General features: G+C 38.6%; 1 protein-coding gene across 4 annotated transcripts in view; it reads right to left on the minus strand.

The window, feature by feature from the left end:
* adck1 (aarF domain containing kinase 1) overlaps positions 1–20,786 on the minus strand; it is a 127,450-nt gene that overhangs the window by 46,870 nt on the left and 59,794 nt on the right. For all 4 annotated transcript variants that reach the window (XM_084096927.1, XM_084096926.1, XM_084096928.1 and 1 more), the window contains 3 exons: positions 8,271–8,429; positions 7,632–7,790; positions 4,703–4,819 (listed from right to left, as the gene is read on the minus strand). In XM_084096927.1, the coding sequence (XP_083953053.1) occupies positions 4,703–4,819; positions 7,632–7,790; positions 8,271–8,429 (435 nt within the window). The remainder of the gene's footprint in view (positions 1–4,702; positions 4,820–7,631; positions 7,791–8,270; positions 8,430–20,786) is intronic.

Below are 20,786 nucleotides of genomic sequence, written 5' to 3' on the forward strand. Positions count from 1 at the left end.
TTGACTTTAATCATTACCACTTATTCTGGTCGCATCTGGGAGGAACATTTTGCATGCGGTTGATTCTATAAAAGTACTCTCAAACTCTGAGAGAGAAAAGACCTAGAGAAAACAGAATTTTCACACATTCACAGATTAGTCTCAGTATACTGTATATTATGTGCCTCAACTGTCAGGTACTCAAAGTCTGTCAAATAAAAAAAAAGTGTAAAACTGTAGCCTCAGTCTGATATTATGAAACTCTGACCTCTATATGCAAGAGAGAAAAAGAGCGAAAGAGGAAGACACAGGGCAATATGGCATTTACGCCATGAGTGAAAGATTGAGGGGAAGTGAGGGTGTCCAGGGAGAAGAGATGACTGATCTTGACCTCTTTACTCTAAGTTAAAGAAGCTACAGCACTAAGTTTCCATGGTGGACGCAATTACTTAAAGCCATTTTCAATCATTTTCATATAGTGTTCCATATTGGCATAACAATAAGCCTTGGAGACCAGCCAGCTAAACCTGAAAAGCCTGGCCAGATTGTGAAGCCAGCAAAACTAGGTTGGCTTAAGAGTGTTTTTTTAAGGAATTACATCATAGGAAAAAAACAACACCACCACTACATATGATACAGAGGTTGCGATAGTCTTTTCTTCCCTATAGTAACGTATATCCAAGTGAAACGGATTCTAGAACAAGGAAAGATTTAGATTCACTGGGTATTGATTGGATTGTTGGATCCTTGTGGTTTGCTATTGCTGTTTATCTCATGTGAGTTTTCCCGCCCTCACGCCGCAGTGAACACATCATCAGAGCAGAGAAGAGATTAAAATACTTGTTTTTAAAAATAAATAATGATAAGATAAATCATTTATAATAAATACTGCAATATTTCATAAAAAAATAATCATTGTCAATTTTAATTTCATGATGGCTTTAAATAAAGATCATCGCACTATGACGACATTTCATTAAATATTACCGGTAAATTTTTACTAGACAAAAAACTAATACTGATTTTTCCCTCTTTTCATCCCCTCCAATCAGCCATTTACATTCAGTTTACAACCAACACAAAATGTCCATTTGTTGTCCTCTATATGCACGTACAGCTCTGCACAGCACCACAATTTCTCATTCTAACATTTGTCAACATATGCTTTGGGAGCCACAAAATCCAATGACAGCATGAAATCTAACAGTGATTGGCATTTCACACAGCTAATTTCCCAAAGGTTCTTCCCCTATTTCCCTGGATTTCCAACGAACCAACTGAAATTAAATAGCGCTTATAGAATTAGCATGTGTCCAGTTTATTATTCGAATGGATTCAGTGCTAAACAAATGCAAACTGACAGAATAATGGAAGTATAGCATCCATATAAAGCCAACTTACAGTAACGTACAATAAAATATGAATACGTTTCTACAACAGGGCAGTTGAATGCTCAATTCTGATTGGTTGACAAACATTCTAAGATAAGCACACTGCTAAAGTACTTCCAGGCAGGTCTTGACCGCATTACACTTCGCCAAATTATTTCATTAATTTTAAAGGTCCTTAAAGCCAATAAAACCACAATAACTGAAATCCATACAGACACTGAGCAAGCAAATAAACATAACAAACAAAAGGATACAAATTAAACACTATTTCCACATTTCCCCCCAAAAATCACGATGTATCTATGGAAAGCATTCTCTTTTTCTCCCACTAAAATAAATAACACTTGGTTCAATATTTTGTTGTACAATGAAGACATTCATATATTTGAGTGGCTTAAGTGTATTTTTTGGTGTCTACGGTATATACACAGATATTTTCAAATATATTTCAAATACATGTCTTCTCTGTTTCCTTGAATTTAAAGCACTCGGTTTGCTTTTCATGCAAAACCGTGACTGTGGGTGCAGTTTAAGGCACCAAAAATATGCTCTCCATAGTCTTCAGGTCCCGCTGCTCAGATGCCCTTCCAGAGAGCAGACTCATTTCCTCTCGCAGCCTCCAGCTCTGTTTCCCACCGGCTCTGCTAACCCCCCACAGCTCAGCAATTTCAAAATAAAGTGTCTTTTTAAGCAAGCAGGCTGTACTGCCTTTTCAACCTGTTCCAATGGAGAGCGTCTCTTTAGCAAAACCCCATTGAGCGGCCACGTGGCACACTCGCTAATACCACGATCGCTTTCATTCCCCCGAACCTCTAAAACCCTCTTAAAAGCGTTCAGACGCACTCGCAAAGCAGACGAGACACGCGCGCACGGCGACACATTAGAACGAGAGAGGAAAAATATAAGCGGAAGCGTTCACTAAATTGCACCACTCCAAATGAGTCTGATGAACCGAGCCCTTTGATTGCATTTTCAAGCTCTGCATAAAATTTGTACGCCGTTTTCTTTTAAAATGCGCCCTCATTTGCCACACTGTACCAGGGAGCATCATTTAATCAGTGCCGCCCATAACCCAGTCCTCTATCTGCAAAGAAAGAGAAAAAGAAAAATGGCTCGGCAGAAGAAATCCAAGCAGTGGTTGTGTGTGACACCGCGTAAAGGAAAATAAATGTTATGTGCACTCATGTGTATGTGCGAGTGAGAAGGGGGTGTGATAAATGCTTGATGTGCAATCCACCCGCCGACCGTTCCCTCCTCCGTCTTTCAAAGGTGCGCGGTGCCCTTTAAGCATGGCTCGGTGGCTTATGAGACCGGTTTCAGGCTGTGTTTACCCGTCTGTCAGGCTCACTGACGCCTGGGTGTACAACGATAAGGAAAGGTTGCCGTTTAAAGCCTCAGCGAGCTTTGCAAAACAAACTGGCAGCAAATGTGCATATTAATTCAGACAGACAAAACAGGTCGGAGGAAATATAATGACAGAGTGACACAAACAAAGCAGGTGCTAAAATGATCCCATTTAGTCATTTAACAAAAGCCGGCGCGTTCGCACGGCTCTCAGCGACTGCAGTCTTTTTCTCGCTCTGCGTTTCTAAAAATCTCTTCATCTATCTCACTGACGCTTTCAATATTTCCCTCTCTTCCATGGAAGAGCAACGCATGAAATATCTGGGAATATGATGAAGGAAGCTGCTTGTGAAATAACTAAAATATTGAACAGAACAAGATATTTGGGTGAACTGGATGGAGCATCAATGTTTATAGAAAATGTTTTGAGACGACTGGAGTTGGGTTGCAAGATGGTATATACTGTAGTGTAAGTGCGAATACTACTAGGACTGCTTATGTTATTCGTACATGACAGTGAAGAAGACGTGTCCCATAAAAGTCAAGAATGGTTATTAAAGGGAGTTTAGTTTCCCCAAAATTGAAAATTGTCATCATTCACTCACATCGTTCCAAAGCTGTATTACTCTCTTTCTTCTAAGATATTTTGAAGAATATTGAATATTTTCGGACTTTCATCATATCGGCAAAAAAGGCTGAAATGCAAGCTGTTTGCTGATTTTCCATCTGAGCCAATAAAAAAACATTTACATGAGTGATAATGAGTGAAGACAAAGTTTAAGAGGACTCTGACAATGATTCTTCAGTGTGACAACGCCTAAATAGAAGAGGCTCTCGTCTGTCTATCAACAAACATCAACAAAGACCAAATGCAAATACCACAATGTTTTTATTTCTATGCTATGTAAGATATTCAAGACTTTTTACGGCTCTAATAAAAAGAGAAGACAATGAAATGAGATGAAGTATAGTTAATATGTTCTAGATTATCCAAAAAACAGGCATTATCACAATTATTTAATATATAAACTTTTTTTTGTTTTGTTTTTTTGCTGAATTTTCAGCACTAATTTGTGATTTGTAGAGATATTGTGACAAACTTACAAGTTTTTTTTGTCAAAATGCCCACCCTTAGATGAGAGCATTGCAAACTTTTTGTTAAGAGGAGTGAAGTTCGCTCATTTTCTTTTTATGCATATTTTTATTTTTAAACTACAGCAAGCTGACAAAGTGATAACTCAACCATCATCAAATAACAAGACAATGATAATGCAGTGGCAATGGTGACGCAAAACATCTCCGTGTGAACAGATGCTGGTCCATCGATCAATAGTCCATTAGCATACGTTTCTCTGTTATCCTCCGGGCCTCACAAGAGTCACCCCCTAAGTTTATTCATCTCTCCGTCGTCCCCTGACCCCGCATAACTACAGATTAGCTCAGTCTGTAGGACCTCCATTCTAACCAAAGCCATTGTGTGTAACCTAATTCACCCTGAGACACGAGTCACCTTAACGAAAGTGCAAAATTAAAAAGGCGCTCGATTTCGTGGCGAGTCCTTGTGCTGACAAAAGCGGCGGAGTAGAATAAATTGCAGCCGCAACGGAAAAACAGTCTGTGATATAAATATGAAAAAGAGCCTGATTTAATTTAGTGCTCATCTGCTAAGGGCTAGAAAAATGAAATGAAATTTGAGAGGCATAATTCATCAAACCAAGCAGCCTCCATTTCAGCGGTGTCAGAGCCTCTCGGAACAGGGCAAAGAGAAACGTCTTCAAAGCTTCCAGATCCCACAGCAGGAAACGTGACTGCTTCATTAACATTCCAGAGCACTTTTCCATGCTCAAATTGACATCAGCAGAGTGAAATTACTGATTAAGCGATCTTGAGTTGTGACAAGTGCCGTTTGTTGGGCTGCAGTTCTGAGTGTTTCTGAAGAACCGATGTTCTGTTTCAGAGTAACGCAGAGATAAGGGCGTCTCTCTTACCTCATTGACATTGATGCCGTGTTTCCTCATGTACTCCCGGTCATTGACCTGACCACCCTCCGCAAAGTCCATGGTTAGAATGCGCTTAGTGGAAAGATCCCAGTGAATCTTTGGGATCTGGAAGAAAACAAAACAAGAAACAGATTCTCAGCAGTTTTTTGCAGGAAGCTGTGCCATGTTTTACTTCATTTGTACTAATTATTATTTGCATGTTGAATAAATAATGAAAAACATCCTATTTAAGTCTTATTTTGGAATTTGGAAAACTTTTTTTGGAAATTTCTTGAACCAGCTGGGATAAAATTGAATATTAAAAGTAGCGAAACAATTTTTAGTGCTTTTTTAAAGCTTTGCTATGTGGTTCCTGAGGTGTTCTAACGCTGCATCTAAAATCGAATACTTCCCTACTATATAGTATGCGTAAAACAGTATGTCAAAAGAGTAGTATGTCCGAATACATAGTATTTGAAAAAAGTCCCCGGATGACCAACTACTTCCGGCGAGATTCTGAATTGCGCATTCGATGGACACTTTACAATCCCATGAGGCCACGGGAGGGGATTTATGAATGGCAGTGAAGCGACACAACTGACACTGGTAGGTCACGTGACAGTAACAACATGATGGATGTAGTATGTCCAGATTACATTCATACTACCCATATTCATACTATATAGAACATTTTTGCAAGGGTGTCAATTCACACTGTTGTCGGCGTCTGTCGGTGCAGACACTTCATTGGGTTCTGTTGGATCAGTGCGTTACCTCTGTCGGCGTCTGTTGGCGTTGGTCGACGAGCGAGAGTAGTAGTGATACTTAACTTATCAAGCACCAGTAAAGAACTAAACCGTGGAAAACAGTTAAAGACTGTGCACTATGAGCACGCAGCATCACTAGCCATACCGAAATCACCAATTTGCACACTGCTGAGAGTCGCTATCTGTACTTCCTGACAGCGAAATAGAGAAAATGGGTTCCGGCAATAAGATTCTTTGTGACGGATAATGCCAGATGCTAAAAATTAGCTATAATCTGCACATAGAGCTCAAAGCAGCAGGCTTTCTTGATGCTTCAGATGACCTTCCTCTTCCATACGACAGCTTCCTGTTCCTGAACATCGCTGCTTATCTGGTGCTCTATCGCTCTACCAACTCGTCTCACTAATTAAAAAACTTTCTGCTCATAATGAGGAAGATTTACAGACTTTTTTTCTTTGATAATTTCCCTCGACCTGATACCAAGGCCTGGCTTTTGCCACCACCTCCGGCGACACTCTTTCAGCCTAGTTCCTCTCCGCTCTCTTTATCAAACGAACGTCAACGATAAAAAATCCCTCCGTTACCACCATATAAACAGAGCCATTTTTCAGCTCAGTGTCTGCCTTGTGGAACAGCCACACGCTCTGAACTGCCTGCGACTCTGCCACACCGCCGCCGCTGTATAATCATGCTTGTTTTACAGGGCGAGAGGCTGATGCGGAGAGCCGGGGATTTATTCCTGACATGGCGGCTTGTGCTCCGCTGTCAAATGTTTTGACAGAGCTAATAGTGTGCATTAGAGGCACAAATCAGCGGTTGTGAACCCAGGCAATTCTTATTACCCTGCAGGGCCAGCCAGGTCTCTTTGTTATTCATTTAAAAATGAAAAGGGGACTTGCCTGGAAGCATTTGGCAGTTGTTATGACAGATTATTTACCTTGCAAAGTTTTTTTGTAGGGGAGAAATATGAGGGCACTCCGATGTGTAGCATCTAGCCGAGACAGTGTGAAAAAGTGCAAGTTAAAGCAAGTAGGACTTGTAATGTGACTTGCTTCACTTGAAACTTGACAAAATTCTCAGAATAAGATGTTGAACTGTCAAAAAGTCTGAGCTTTTTGTTTTGTAGTGCTGAAGTCTGTTGAAAAGCGATTTTTCATAGCATTCGTGCAGCCTTGAAGGGCACACTACTCTTAAGAGTCGTTCCAAACGAAAGTGAGCAAATGAATTCTTTCATGAAGGCAATGTATATTTAAAAAAATAATAATAATCATTGATAATTTCAAGGAAGTAATCTTACCATTTATGAACAAGTGAACCTGGCTGCGAGTCATCATGATTTCTTTTAAAACCTGAGGTAATTTAAGACATTAAGGCCCACCTTTTGAAGGCTTTTCCGATGTAAATTCAGGACTTTGCACGTTCCTTCTTTTCCCTCTTCTTTGCTATTTGTTCATCGGAACGCCGTCTCTTTGGTCGTGTGTCGGCCATATCAAAATTCAAGAGAATATAATTCTAACGTTAGTCGTTATCTAGGACATCTCTCCTCTAGCTAACATCCCTCTTCATGCTTCTCTCTCCTCCACCCCCAACACCCCCCTTCATGTGCACGCGCACTAACCCCCCAACTCCCACCCCCAAATCATTCTTGTTGGTTATTGGCTGGAACGCTGTTTGTTATGTTTCGTGGTCCAGGCTGGGCCAGTTTGTTTTTGTTGCTGTTTGTGGTGGCTGGGCTGTCTACAGAGACGTTTTTTTACAGTGTGTTCAGGGGACAGGCAGCTAGCGGATAGTGTGGAGATGTTTGCTGTATGTGACAAAAAAAAATGTCAGCCTAAAAAACTTGTGACATCGCTTAGATTTAAGTAGATTTTATACACTTGTGACATCGCACCTTTAAGTAGATTTTATAAACGTGCCCTAGAAAAAAAAAAAACATCACTGGTGTGCATCTTGAGAAAAAACAATAGCAGTGACATATTTTAAGATACGTCACTGCAAGTTGCTTTTAGTTAAAACAGCTCAAACATGCATTTTACTCTGGGACTAGGCTTAAGCCTTGTCTGTGAAACCGAGGGCAAGACATCAGATTTTAAAAGTTAAATTGCTGCTGTACATCCAAAGACTATCAACAGTTATTCCCCAATGCCACATAAAGAGACACTTTCACAAACCTTCAAAAAGTTGAACTTCCTGAGCATGTCTGCTATTTTCTCAGCGTTTCGGCCCTCATTGAGAAAGTCCAGCTCCAGAGGCAGGTTCTTCTTGGCCTCTTCCACCAGCCACATAAAAGCAAAGTCTGGAAACAACCAGTGGACAACCTGAAGGAGAACCTGAAGAAAGACACAGGCAAACATATAGTTACACATTGCATGGTCTGATCAAGATGATTGATGATTTTTTAATTTTTTAATTTTAGTATATAGTTTTATAGGCCCTGACAAGAAGCATCATGTTTCGCAAAAAAAAAAAAAAGTGCTAAACATCTCAGGAAGGGATATGAAAACTTGCACAACTGTATACGACATTAAACTGAAGCCCAGAACTCTAAACCAAGACACTAAGACTTGGCCATAATAGAGTAATTATATGTGATACAAATGAAATTGTAGGTGCATGGACAAATGGCTGTTTGCAATACAATAAATGAATAAAACTGTAGGTTGAATGATGGAATCTATTTTTTAAACGCTAATGGGAGGTGAATAGGCCCCTAGAAGAATCGAGCTATACATGGGCGTGTGACAATGACAGAGCGTGTGAATTAGGCATCAGAAGCCAGGCATCGGCAGCCGTGCTCCCTCTGTAATTACCTCCATCACAACAATGTCCTTGGAGCTTTGCCGCTGGACCTTGGGATGCTGTACTTTCACTGCCACCGTCCTCCCATCTGGAAGTACTGCTTTGTGGACCTGAGCGAGGGAGGCGGCCCCGTGAGGTTCCTCGTCAAACTGGATGAAAAGATCGCTGAGCTGAGGAGGAAGTTTTGTTTAAAGATTAGAAAACTAGAACGAGGCAGGAAGAGTATCATACCGGAATGCTGCAGGTGTTGTGACACTGAAAATCAAGCAGTTTTTATCCAAACTAAGAAATTTCAGTATGTACTGTACTTTTAGCATTTTTATTTTAGAATGTAAAAAATAAAAACTATACATAAAAAAAAAAAACTAAAAAAAAAAAAAACTAACTAACTAACTAAATAAATATATAAATATAAATATAAATATAAATATAAATATAAATATATATATATATATATATATATATATATATATATATATATATATATATATATATACATACATACATACACACACATATACATGTGTATTAGTTATCAAATGTATTAGTTCTCTTTGCAACATTTGTCGCAAAATGTGTTATACTACAAGTAAATACTGTCTACAAAGAAATATGATATTCAACAAGGAACAAATCATTTAATTGTCAGTTCAGTTATAACAGCGGGGGAAATTATGTTGAGCAGGGTGTAAGCAGAGCATCTTGTAAATGTGGTTGGTGAAAAATAGCATGACTGATCAGTATGCCACTTTTTTCCTGCGATGCCAACTGCAATGAATATTCAACACAGACACAACAGGGGCAGTGGAAGGGAATGCCAAGAGGAAGTGACAAATTTCTCGTTGGTGTGTGCACAAGAGGAGTTAACCATAAATAAATACTCCAAAAGGATAATCAAGCTGTTCTGCTCCAAAACGAAAACAACATTTTTCCAAATGCATTTCACTGCTCCTGGAGAGACAAAAAGGATGAATGTGTGGTTAAAAAACAAGGGATGGTGAACCTTTCAACATTGAGTGCTGAGAAATCCTAGCTTTTCATTCAATTAACGTCACCAGGCAACCTCTACACCAGTGATTCTCAACCTTTTTTGGGCCAGCGCCTCCTATCCATTATCCAAGTCCCTGAATAAACACATATGAACAATTCAATTATTATTGTATTATTAATTATTTTTTAACTATCTTGAAACTATCCAAGCAGAGTTTCGCGCTCAGATGTGAGGGCAGAGCCAAATCAATAATAAATATGTAAAGTATACTGCTATTAAATTATGCATATATCTCTATGTATGATTTTAAAGAGCTTGCTATTTTAACAAGTACTCTGCACTTTTGAGTGTATACATTATAAACTCTGTAAACAGACTGTGGTGAAACTGAGGCACACATTATCCAAATAATTCATTATTAGCTGGACTCAGCAGATGCTGGACATGGTTGGTGTCACAAGTCCAAACTCAGTGTTTTCCGTCAGAGATGGACTCATTCTCTGACGTACATAGACAACCTGTCCGATTAGGCTAATGTGAACCTGTCCATGGATAGTTGCTCAGAGGAACCTTCCGGCTCTCCTGAGGCGTCTCTCCCACACATGACTAGCACTTGCCACTGCATGCGTTACGCAACCATATCTCTGGAAAAGCTCTCATTAAACTGTAACCATGCAGATGATTTTTTCTGTGTATAATATGACATATAGAACATTTGACACAAAAACAGTACACCTTAAATCTAGTGTCTATATTGAGATTATACACCTTATATATGTTTTGCTTTATAAAATGACAAGTTTGATCTTCAAGAGCCCAGCAAGATTTTGCATCACCCTTTGCTGAGTCACATCTTACTCATCTGTCATTCAAAGCATAGGGGGGGAGGGCAGGGCTAGGATAGGCTCCTCCCACCCCAGCTTCATTCTTCTCACTGTGGGGCAAGAATAATGGAAGCAATTAGCTATAGAAGAGGTCAAGAAGGAATCCCCAGAGAGCTGTAGTCATTAGACTAGCCTGTCTCTTGTCATTTTCAATATGCTCACCCCACAGTACTACAACAGCCTTCGCTACAGAAGCCGCCATATTAAACCTCAATTGTGTGCTAATTCCCTCTGGAGTTGCGTTTCAATGTGTTCAGCATAGTGTGCGAAGCACAGGTCTGACATTTGTACTTTCGTACCATTTCTCCTCACTGTCCTTTCTCATTTTTGTCATTTTGTTTCTGCTGGAGCATTCACGCAGTTGACCCAGTTTGTCCTTTCTGAAATGATCAGATAATCAGAGTTTTGTCTCTTTTTTCGTGTGAGCTTATCTAAAGCCACAGATGACTGGGAGCACATATCAGCCAGTGCCTGTGATGGCCTGATAGCACAGTGTGACCTCTGACCTCCCGCTGAGCAGCCGGAGCCATTATTGTGCATCACTGTAATCACAGTCAGCTGAGACTGCCGCAGAGGAGATACACAAACAGAGCTGATGCCGGTGTGAGCGGCCCTCAAAACAACTAAAGCCTGCCCACTGACTGACCAATGAAGCTGTGACATTTATTTAACTGTTAACACATTTAGATGTGCAGAACTGAATAAATAAAAAAAATTCTATATAAATAAAAATATATTTTGTAGGAATATATATAGAACTGATCAAATGGCAACACAATGACAACATTAACTACAATAATATTATATAATATCATAAAATATATTATTTTATACATAATAAATTATATAGACATTATATAAAATTATATAGAATTACATAATACTATAACAGCAAGTAGAAATACACTGTACAACAATTTGTTTCAACTTAAAGTGTTTGTGCTACCTTAAAATTAAGTTTAGTCAACTCAAATATCCAAGTTGTCACTCAGTACAACTTTGCATTTCAAGTTGACTAAACTTAAAATTAAGGCAGCATGAACATTTACTTTTTAAAGTTGAAACAACACATTTTGTTTCAGTGTACATTTTTAAATTTTTTGAAGAAAATCTGAATGGGGCTTTTGTAGTTTCTAGGATGCTCTAGATCGTTACTAGGTAGTTGCTAGGTACTTAACTCCCCAAATATGGCTTAGATCCCTTCTTCAATGTGGAATTTTGTACTCATTTTATTTTCCAATAGGTGAAAACTCAATCCAATTGCTTAGAAAAGTAATAGTACACTCTCCTCAACCTAAGCAACAAAATAGGCTGTTTGCATTAGCTTTAAATTTTGGTTTTGGCTTTTGATAAACTACTCACCAACCCCACTGAAACTAACAGCATAACCAAAGTGATCAATCAACTATAAATGTGTGAAACATTCAGAATCAAGCAGATTTATGCATAAATGCTTCCTAAAGTGTAAGTTGATCGCCGTCTAAATCTTAATAATAAATATAAGGGGTTTGCAAGTGTGTGTGTGTGTGTGTGTGTGTGTGTGTGTGTGTGTGCGTGTGTGTGTTTCAATAATATAAACACCTCAGATATCTCAGATGGCTCAAAGATAACTCACTATATAGTGGTCAGACACATCCACTGAATCAAAAGAAGAGAAGCCTGGGCTTACTGCACTAAAATGCTTAAATGTGCATCTCACAGAATGTACTACAGATAAATATAATAGATTATTTTTTTGCAGCAAAGCCCATTAACATTTTTATAGTAAACCGAGTCTTCCAATATTCTTTCAGAGAAATTCTTTCTTTGCGGACCATCATTATTCATCCTCCTGAAATTGGCGGTCTTATCTTAATTACACAAATACAAAAACTTGTTTTCCAACATAACATGCCAACAATTCAGCATTCCTGTTTTAATGCAAACTAAATTTGTTTTCCAAAAACTTTAAAATTACTTTGAAATGAAAAGGATGACATCAAATACATTGATGTATGAGTGTTTGATCAATCAGTCAAATCAATCAATCATATTTCACAATATTTGTGATTTTACTGTATTTTTGATCAAATGCACCCTTGGTTAACATATGAGACTTAAAGGGACATTCCACCCATTTGAACATTGTTTTTTATTTAAAGTGGGTCATATATGTAGTCGAAATGTAAAATAAATTTTGAATTTGGTGCCTTCGTGACCGAGGAAAGACAAAAAATAACTTCAGGACGCATTTGTATGAAAGACAACAACTCCCACAATGCACCACATTGCACAGCTCCGCAAGCCACTCCCACTAATCCAGAACAGCGCATATCTGCCTATAAGAGAAATCACTCTTCCGTCTACAAGGCTAGCTACCACCAGAGCTTGAAATTCATTTCACACAAATGTCTAGTTAGATGGCGAACTCATTAGTGCATTACTCCTCGTTTGTATTTCTTTCGAAAAGGTGAATTATTGCATGGTACCTGGATGTTCAGTCAGAACATATGCGGTGCGAAACTAGGATAGTTCACAACACAAACGTCCGTGTCCTCGTCTGATTCAGAGATTTCGTCCAGGAGAAATTGTCATCGTTGAAATTCTTTGCCGCAGACGGACTCTATCTCTGTGTTCGTAGCGGTTCGTAGTTGCATAGTGAGATCACCGGCGCCACCAGTCCGCCCTAACTCGAGCCAGTCTGGGCTCCTCGTCCGCGGCAGGCAGGTCCTCTGCCTCGGCAGCTCTTCGCTATAATGCGGCTTGTAAAGGTAGCCACAAACACCTGATTCAAACATCAGACTTCCGAAATCCTCTTCTTCTATATCATATTGAGCACTCTCCTCCGCTATTGTCATAACTTTACATCTGTCTCCACAGCGCCTGTTAGCTTAGCTTCAAACAAGATGGAGGATATTGCTTTCAGTTTCAGAGTAAAGTCCCACCCACTGATCTGTAATAGGTCTGTAGCGTGAGCGGTTCCCGCCCCCTGGGAAAGATGAGGAACGAGTGTCTGTAGTCTCAACAGAAATCCCCCCCTCTTACACTTAAAAATTACGATTTTTGCGTCATTGTAGGAGGAAGTGTAAGAGGTAAATAACGGATTTCTCCCGTCTCAGGGGAAAATGAGAGAGTGTTGCACGACCATTCAACAGTATGACTGGGTTTCTAACAATGCAAAGCTTAATGCAAATGGGTGGAGTGTCCCTTTAAAAACATTTAGAAAAAACAGTAATGTAATTGTAATTTTGAACAGTAATGTAAATCAAATGATCCATCATAGAATGTTTCTGTGAAAAAAATGTTTATCCTGATCCACAGATTCTGATAAGTCTTTTGGAAAAGGGGTCTTTTGTTTTAAATAAAGAGTCAAATTTGTTTGTAAACAGGTATCTTAATTTTTATAAATATGATCTGCTAAATAAAATGTATATCACCACAATACAAAGCCCCCAATAACTTATACCTCCTAGTTCCAGAGATTCATTCCTCTTCCTTCAGTCGTACTGGATTTCAGACTCATTTGAATGACACTTTAGTGTTAACCTGTCCAGGAAGAAATTAACCTATTAACTCTGTGACTATCTTTTAAGAGGTGATCAAGATGCACTCAAGATGAAAGTCAACTGAACTCAGGACTGAATTTGTGCTCTCACATTTGTCACCTTCTCTTTTCCCCCTCCCCTCCGCCACAATCCACAAATAAAGAGTGACAAACCACTTAAATCCGTCCCTTGCCATCGCCTGTCCTTTTGTGAAATTATAGGGGAAGCAACAAAGGAAGAGGAGCTCTCTCCCATGCTGAGCTCCATTGGAGACAGGACAGCTGGAAATGTGCGTGTCATTTCTGTCCTAAAATCAGAGAATGTTCCCACACAGGAAGACCTGCAGATGCAGCCCGTTTCTTGAGATCTTCAGGGTCAGCATCCCAACTCTTCAAGCCAGAGAAAACGTGGGGGGCAAGGACAATATCCCGAGCATTTTACACGAGTGACACCTCACAGTGTGTCCCAAACCACCAGCACACACACTCAGTGTCAGACAGACCGTCTCTCAGTGGTCCACCTGCAAAGCTTTATAACTCACTTCCATTGGCTCAGATTTCTGTGGCCGCTTGAGTCCTGATAAAATAACAGATTTCACAAAGAGTGGGAGCCCAGAAGCCATGGACACATGGGAAATGGTTGCATATAAATATGAAGCTAACTGGTCAAATGCCTTATGCACTTGTCTTACATTAGTAAGTTTCAAATTGATCAAATAAACTAAAGCTTTAGGTATAAAGAATTAACAATTAACATTACTTACACAGAAGTATATTACTTATATATATATATATATATTGTATTGTATATATTGTATATACTTATTATGTATTATACAACATTTCCAGTTGCATTTATTAAAAAGTCACCATGATTAATTGAAAAAAAAATAAGTTATGTGACCTTGACAATTCCACATACCTTAAGTTTATTTAATTAATTTTAAGGCAACAGGTTTCCTCACTTTTTTTAAGTTAAGTCAACTGATCACTTTTTACAGTGTACGATGTGGTTGGCAGGCATGAAGATGAAGGAGATTCAAAAACAAAACAGGCTTTATTAATAATCCAAACACTGAACACACTGGAGAATAACGCAAACCACACAATGCTTAAACGATAACTGACTAAGAACAACAAACACATAGGGCTATATAAATGGGTAGAACAAAGGAAAGTCAACTAGACATGTGGAACTAATACGTAACTAATGAGGCCATAATCAGTAACCAATGAAACCGATACTAAACAGAAACTAAATCAATATTTCTTGGAGTCAATAAGTTGTTTGTACACAACGTTTCAGTGTTTAAACAAACGTATGTGTGCAAGAACTACACTTTATATATGAATACCTACTATTAACTACAATTACTAATGAGATCATGGATCACTATTTCAGACCATCAAGTACTGAATGAAATCACGATCCCCTGCTTTTATGAGATTCCTAAAACACAGAATCTCCTGGGAAACGTGTCATCGGGGTCTTGTTTGCCTTGTCACCATCACAGTCTCATTCCCTTACTTCCTTTATCTTTATCTCTCTCTCTCTCTCTCTCTCTCTCTCTGAGGTCTCAGGGACAGGTGAAGAGCATCTTCAAGTGCTTCCTTCTAAGAGCTTTCCTTAAGAGGGGCCACAGCAGTTGAAACCCCTAGCAAAGTGTAAAAAGAGAAAGGCAGAGACACGGGAGAGAATTGATTACGCCTGGTCTGGCATTAACCGCCACAGTGCCCAACTCTCACAAATCCAATTCACCTAATTGTGCAACAATTGCTCACGATAAAAGACCATCTTGAAATCAAGCTCTCGCCAGAGTGACTCCACAAAAGACTTCTTTTTCTTTTTACACACTTCTTAAGACTTTTCTCTGAGGTACCCGCTTCAATTTCTATGTGAGGCGCTGCGAATAAAACATAACATATTGTCGGTGATCGCAACAGCTAATTTGCCAAACTCTCTATAGACTGCGGAAACTCCCCAAGGAAGGTGTTACTCATTTTTCTGGCAGTCTGCAAGCTTGTGAATCTCTCGGCTGAGGGCTGAAACTCCGCTCGTACCATCTGACAGGCCTCTCATTCACACGCCGGCTCGGAAACGACACCGCAAGCCCTCGGGGAGCTCACTCACATACCCGCACTGGGAAAAGTGAGGCTCCCAAAGGCTTCCAATCACTAACCGCATATGCCATGACATACATTACCCTACTGGTGCAGCGATGACAGTCCAGACTCCTTGCGGCCATTACATCACTAGCTTCCTGCAAAGAACTTGGGAGTAAAAGCATCATGACTTGGAAAGGTTGCAGGCGAGGGTAATTGCATGACGCAAGCAATTATAACACTCAAGCATGTCCCGAAGAACGAGGATGCAACAATTTCGTGAGGCCTGAATGGGCAGCTATAGAGTCAGGTCTCGGTTTCAAAAAAACAATTGTGAGGGCTGTGCGCTTCTGCAGCCTGAGGGGACGCTGTGATGAACACTGACGTTTTTACAAGGAGCGTTTAAGAGGCAAATGTTTCATCTGGGAGGTTTAAAAAGCAAATTAACTCAGATCTCTTGCCCTGGGGCAACTGGCTAATTTGATTTGGTGTGGAGGTGGGCGACGCCTGCGTCGCTGTACATTTGTTTGCTACTGAGTAGGAACAGTAGTAGGACCCAATTTGCAGGTACCAACATTTGGGGGCTTTTTACAGCTTTTTATTGATATAGACTGTTGTGAATAAATTAGTGGCGCAGATTAGAATCTCCCGCTCTCTCTGAGCAATGGCATTAGTGCTACAAATATATATATACAGGTGAAAAATAAATAAATAAATAATAAATATAACTATTTATATATATATATATATATACATACACACACACACACACACACACACATACATACATATCTATACATACATATCCATACATACATAATATATACATATATATACACATACATACATACATACATATATATCACTGCCGTTCAAAGGTTTCTGATCGGTAAGATTTTTTATGCTTTTAAAAGAAGTCTCTTCTGCTCAACAAGGCTGCATTTATTTGATTAAAAATACAACAACAAGAAACTGTAATATTGTGAACTCTGGTCTTCAGTGTCACATGATCCTTCAGAAATCATTCTAATGCTGATTTGATGCTCAATAAACATTTCTCATTATTATCAAAGTTGAAAACAGTTATTTACATTTTTATTTCAGGATTCTTTGATGAATAGAAAGTTCAAAAGAACAGCATTTATCTGAAATAGAAAACTTTTGTAACATTAAACACGTTCAAAAGTTTGGGGTCAGTAAGATTTTTTTATTGTATTTTTTGGGGAAAGAAATAAAAGAAATCAATACTTTTATTCATCAAGGATGAAAATAAATTGATCAAAAGTTACAGTAAAGACATTTATAATGTTGCAAAAGATTCTATTTCAGATAAATGCTGTTCTTTTTAACTTTCTATTCATCAAAGAATCCTGAAGAAAAAAAAATTGCACACAACTGTTTTCAACATTGATTATAATAATGAATGTTTCTTGAGCATCAAATCAGCATATTAGAATGATTTCATGAAGGATCATGTGACACTGAAGACTGGAGTAATGATGCTGTCAGCTTTGATCACAGGAATAAATTACATTTGAAAATATATTAAAATAGGAAACAGTTTTTTTTTTTTTTTTCAAATAAATGCAGCCTTTGTGAGCAGAAGAGACTTCTTTTAAAAACAAAAACTGATCAAAAACTTTTGAAAGACAGTGTGTGTGTATACATACACAAACAGGCTATGGACGCCACTTGTTCTTATTTATTGAATTGAGCATAAATAAAGCTGAAACATTAAAGATTCAATTCAGGCAAGACAGACAAGCATTATTAGCTCCTCTGACACCTTATATCTCTTATAAATTCTAATTCTAATTCAGACATGAAATTAGAATTAATTTCTAATTACCACGTCAGTGTTCACCCCAATCGACATCAGCAAAGACGGCCACCATCAATAAACTTTGTATAGAACAGTATGGAGCCACATGGTACAGCGAACTCATTTACAATTCAAAGAGCTTTGTGTTCAGCTGTGTGTTCTGGAGGATGTTTCTCATCTGCCTGCTTTCAAGTTGTATGCAGTAATTTTAAAGATGTTTGGCAGGAATAATAAGAAGGTTTCTTACACAATTGCATATGTATAATCACGAGCAACATACTCTTTGTGATGATGAGCACTATGCTGCCTCTGCTGACACTATAATGGCTGTGGTGAGCTCAATTTTCTCCTGTGTTTCTGAGGTATAATTAAAACATGTTGTAATATTTTTTTCCAAACACTGACACGCCATAAAAACTAGCCACAAACTGCTCATTTCAGGGGTGGTCAGGCTCCAAAATGACATAAAAAAATACAAAATACACCATATGACAATATTCCAGAATATTCCATTTCTTTTAAAGCTATAAGATAGCACTGGGGGAGTAACAGAGCTAAATTTACCGTCAAGTCATTATAAAATCACTAACAGTTTCAATGCATCTTTTCACACCATTCTGCAAAAAGTCACCTTTTGCGTTCTATGGAATAAAGTCAGTCAGGTTTGAAAAAAACATGAAAGTGACAGAAAAGATTACCTTTTATGGGTGAACTGTTCCATAGTATACATAAATAGTATTCATATATAGTACTGTGCAAAAGTCTAAGGCTCGTAAGTAAATACTGTATATATACAGTCATGTGAAAAAGAAAGGACACCCTATTGAATTATATGGTTTTATGTATCAGGAGGACATAATAAAAAAATCATCTTGTCCTTGGCAGGTTTTAAAATGAGGTAAATACAACCTCAGAGATGAACAACCACAAATGACATATTACACCGTGCCATTATTTATTTATCACAAATTAAGCCAAAATGGAAAAGCCAAGGGTGACAAACTAAGTACAGCCTATGATTCTTATGCTTGTAGAGCCACATCTGGCAGCAATAAGTTCCAAAAAGGAATCATTTTCTGTATGACAGTATAAGTCTCTCACATCGTTGTGAAGGAATTTTGTCCCACTCTTCTTTACAACGTTGCTTCAGTTCATCAAGGTTTGTGGACATGTGTTTATGCACAGCTCTCTTAAAGGGTTAGTTCACCCAAAAATGAAAATTCTGTCAGTAATTAATTACTCACCCTCATGTTGTTCCAACCCCATAAGACTTTCGTTCATCTTCGGAACACAAATTAAGATATTTTTGATGAAATCTGAGAGCTGGATCACTCCTCCTGCAGGCTTATGGACACCTTAACTTGCTGGCCCAGAAAATGTATTAAAGACATTGTTAATATAGTCCAAGTGACTCCAGTGGCTCAATCTTAAGTTTATAAAGCGACGAGAATACTTTTTGTGCGCACAAACAAACAAAAATAACGACTTTATTCCACTTTTCATTTCCTTCTCTCTGGACCTCGAGTCTTTTTACGTAGTGTTTAAGCGTAGCGCGTCTGTGTTGCACGTCACCACGTAGGCTCACTATTGGGCGACTCTGGTCATGTGTGATACGTGGTGACGTGACACAAAAAGTATTCTTGTCGCTTTATAAACTTAAGATTGAGCCACTGGAGTCACTTGGACTATATTAACAATGTCTTTAATACATTTTCTGGGCCAGCAAGTTAAGGTGTCCATAAGCCTGCAGGAGGAGTGATCCAGCTCTCAGATTTCATCAAAAATATCTTAATTTGTGTTCCGAAGATGAACGAAAGTCTTACGGGGTTGGAACAACATGAGGGTGAGTAATTACTGACAGAATTTTCATTTTTGAGTGAACTCACCCTTTAAGGTCCCGCCACAACATTTCAGTCGGGCCAGTGGAACACCTTGATTCTTTTCTTAAAGGGTGTCCTTTCTTTTTCACATGACTGTACACCATAGAGATGACTTGGAAAAAGTGTCCCAATCAACCTGTATTCACGATATACTGTATAAACTGTTATTTTAAGCTCACTGCATCATAGAATAAGATCATGACCACCTGCGATTATGACAAAAGGGTTGTTAACGTCTTAAAGTGCTTTTCACATATCACCTGGGGAGTGCGAAACTATTTCATGTATACATTTAAACTTTGGATGTCTCAGAGAGTATGATATTTCAGGTTTAAAATGTGAAAAATCAAGAAATTGCATGTCAGCATGCAGCTATTGAACGGTACCATACAAGAACGCACGAAAAGTGCCGTAATTAGTCATTACTTGTGCAGTTAAGTGCATAACCTCTTTTCAGTCTACTTAAGATCTGAACATTGTGCCAGAAATGTCAGCCTTCCCGTAGAAACGGATCAGAGTAACAAGCCTAGAGCAAAAATTCAGAGTATTTGAGGAGGCAGAGCCCTTTTTGCAGGGGAAATGAGAAGATGCCTTTGACCTATACACAGAAAGCTTGGAAATGACAGCCAAGCCATAGAATGTTGTGATTGTTTAGGATGTTAATTACACCGAAAGAAGCTGTAAAACAAGCCACAAGACTCTGCTCAATGAATAGGGAAGTAGGCACAGCTGGGACGCTTATAATCAGAGGCAGAGTGGCAAAAAAAAAAAAAAGAGAGAGAGATCAGTGCTTTGGAGATTAAATATTATCTTTTCACAGCACTAAATAAATCAACTTCTCTTGCAGCTTCATTCACTCACACTGACGAGTGTATCACATAACTGACTTTTTTCCATGTCACCTGCCTTCCATTTGGCATTTTACAGTATGTTGATTTGAAGCAAACTCTGCACGCATGCAAAGTTGGTTGATAACATAACTGCGCAATAAAGTAATCGAAAAAAGTGAGGGTATACTATAGCTAACCGTCCCACTTCAACCACTGACAATCTCAAACACAAAGGCCTAATCATCCATCTCACCATTCTGTTGCTGTAACTATGGGTTGATGGATCTGGTAAGACACTGAAAATACTGACCAATGACCATATGTGTCAAAAAGGAATAGTTCTATGGAAGTAAAATAATGTCAAATGTTTTTTAAATAAAAAGCCTATTGAATTGCACTACTTGAAAAAAAAAAATAGGCATTGCATTAACCATGCTTGCATTTTAATGCATTGTATTTTTAGGGCTTGCATTTTTATGGGCTGAAATTCAACA

The sequence above is a fragment of the Abramis brama genome, assembly GCF_963993115.1.
Source record: "Abramis brama genome assembly, chromosome: 21".
NCBI lineage: Eukaryota > Metazoa > Chordata > Actinopteri > Cypriniformes > Leuciscidae > Abramis > Abramis brama.